The 2,480-nt window shown below is 37.8% G+C and overlaps 1 protein-coding gene across 1 annotated transcript in view; it reads right to left on the reverse strand.

Annotated features, from left to right (window-relative positions):
* The window catches only part of LOC107300956 (integrin alpha-V-like), a gene marked incomplete at its 5' end in the record, with an annotated part of 10,274 nt that overhangs the window by 3,544 nt on the left and 4,250 nt on the right, over positions 1 to 2,480 (reverse strand). Inside the window, 2 exons of the mRNA XM_015830234.1 lie at positions 708 to 752; positions 1,213 to 1,338. Coding sequence (XP_015685720.1) covers positions 708 to 752; positions 1,213 to 1,338 — 171 coding nt within the window. The remainder of the gene's footprint in view (positions 1 to 707; positions 753 to 1,212; positions 1,339 to 2,480) is intronic.

The raw sequence follows: 2,480 nt of genomic DNA on the forward strand, positions 1-2,480 counted from the left end.
AGCACTTAGACTTATACACCGCTTCACAGTGCTTTACAGCCCTCTCTAAGCAGCTTACAGAGTCAGCCTGTGGCCCCCGACAATCTGGGTCCTCATTTTACCAACCTCAGAAGGATGGAAGGCTGAGTCAATCTTGAGCTGAACAGGATCGAACTGCTGGCAGTCAGCCGTTAGTCTGCAATACTGCATTCTAACCACTATACCACCACAGCTCTTAAAAAGTATGTGCATCAAGATTATAGGCATCCATGGAGAAAAGAGAGAGGGAAATGATAAAACATGTGTTTTCACTACAACACAAATTCTGTCCCTCATGTATTTGCATGTGTTGTTGTAATGAAAACACAGAAAAACAGGCATTACTTTGTGAGGTTACATTTTGTCATCACTTCTGAGAGACAGAATATATTGAAATGACACTAAACAAGTCAACAACAGTCTTCTATTTTCACAATCTCTAATGTGGCTCATAAACTTCTTACTACATCTGCAATGAAAGCAGAAAGATTTTTTTCCAATCTTTATTCTTTCATAGCCTCAAGGAAAGATACAATAGCTGAAATAAATAGACTCAGACATGCAAAAGTTAATACAGATTTCAACAGGTCATTTGGATGATTTATTTCCTAGAACTTCCTCAAATCTTTTCCCTGTATTCAAAATTCATTAGTTTCTGGACATTTTATGCAAATATGAACAAGACATACCTTCTATGCCATCACCATTGAAATCCCCTACGGCAACTGAATAACCTGTCAAGCATGAAAATGAGAATTCAAGAATTAATATTTCAATATTTCAATAATGCATGGAGATACTCTTAATATGAGATGCACCCAAAAACATTTTTAGACATCTATTTTTAAATAAACCTGTTCATGGAGTTTCTGAATTCATTCTCCCCGTTGACTAATAGGGGGTGCTATTTCTCTTTCAAAATTGGAAAAAAAACTGAATACACAGTTGCAGAATTAGAATTCTCTATCCAATACAGCTTAAGTACAGACTGCATTCTTTAAATAATTACTTGAAGAAGGCAAGTGAAAACTCTCCAGTAAATATGTGCCAGTCATATTTTTTTTTAATTTGGCTATATTTAGGATGGTTCTTCTTTCAGAAACATAAAAAGCAAATATACTTTCACTGATCTCATTGGGAAGCTTCATCCCAGCGAAATTTAAAATATTTCCTGTTTCAGAGTCAAGTGCTCACCCAAATAACTGTCATCAAAAGTAGCACTAGCTGAACGTGTTGCTAACTGGTGATTGTATTTGGTTGTGTAGACTGTAGTGCTGTATTTTGACACAATCTCAGCCACTTGATCAGAGATTAGCTGACCTGGAGAAAAGCAAAAGGGAATATCTTGAAATAATACAGTTCTGAGCAGATATGTGTTGTCTTATTATAAAATGCAATTCTATAATATCAGCTTAGAAACTAATCCGATTCAGGCTTGTTACTAGGTAATCGTGAATAGGACTACAGAGGAAAGCCAAACTAAGTCTGGAAATAAAATAACAATATTTTGGTTCACTTCAGTAAAGAATTTAATCAAGCATATCTTTGGCCAGACAAAGGATAAAGATAGCATGATCCTATGTGACAATTACGTTATGATCTATAAGTCCTTAACAGAAGTTCTTAGATAGTTTAATTAGTATAGATTTAACAGAGTGACCTGTATCATTATTTAGGTACCTTGCTGAGTAGCTCAAAATTCAGCAAATGCACTTATATCTAATTCCTAAGCTGAAGATTCTGGATAAATGTACAACTGATAGCAATTAGCATGAAAAACCTACTCCGATTAATCTCCACAAGCGTATTCTGTGGTAGAAAAACAGCAATAAAGACAGATCTTATCCATTGCTGCTTTTGTACCCAGGATCCTAATTTACCAGAAGTGTCAGGCATCAAAGCCTAACATGCAGATGTGCATAACTGAATCTCTACAACTTCTCCTGCCCAGAAAAGTCATTTTCAAATTTTGAGCAGAGCAACAGCTTAGTTTAATAGTTAACTGTGGCAGAAAAAAAATATCTCTGGATTGAAAAAAACAGATATAACAATGTAATGGAAGTAAAGAGTTTGGTGCCTCCTTGTAACTATTTGAAGTCTGGTAGCCCAGAGAGTGTAGCCATATAATTTGATTTAAATGTACCGTATTTATCGGCGTATAACGCGCACAGGCGTATAACACGCACCTTCATTTTAAGAGGGAAATTTCAAGAAAAAAAAAGCGCCGGCTCGAGAGCGAAAGCAAAAGGGGAGGGGGAGTGGAGCTTCGTTCACACGCGGATCCCCATGCTCGTATTTATTTACCGTATTATGCCCCGGCTGGCGGCGGCGGCAGCAGAAACAGCAGCCTCCTTCCTCGGTTAGCTCCGATTCCCTCCCCCCGTGTCGCCTCTGAGCTGCAGGACTCCGCCGCTTGCTTTATAAATCCTTGGCTGCTGCTCCATCTTTTCTTTTCCCACCAA

The sequence above is a fragment of the Protobothrops mucrosquamatus genome, unplaced genomic scaffold, assembly GCF_001527695.2.
Source record: "Protobothrops mucrosquamatus isolate PMUCROS unplaced genomic scaffold, P.Mucros_1.0 scaffold9310, whole genome shotgun sequence".
NCBI lineage: Eukaryota > Metazoa > Chordata > Lepidosauria > Squamata > Viperidae > Protobothrops > Protobothrops mucrosquamatus.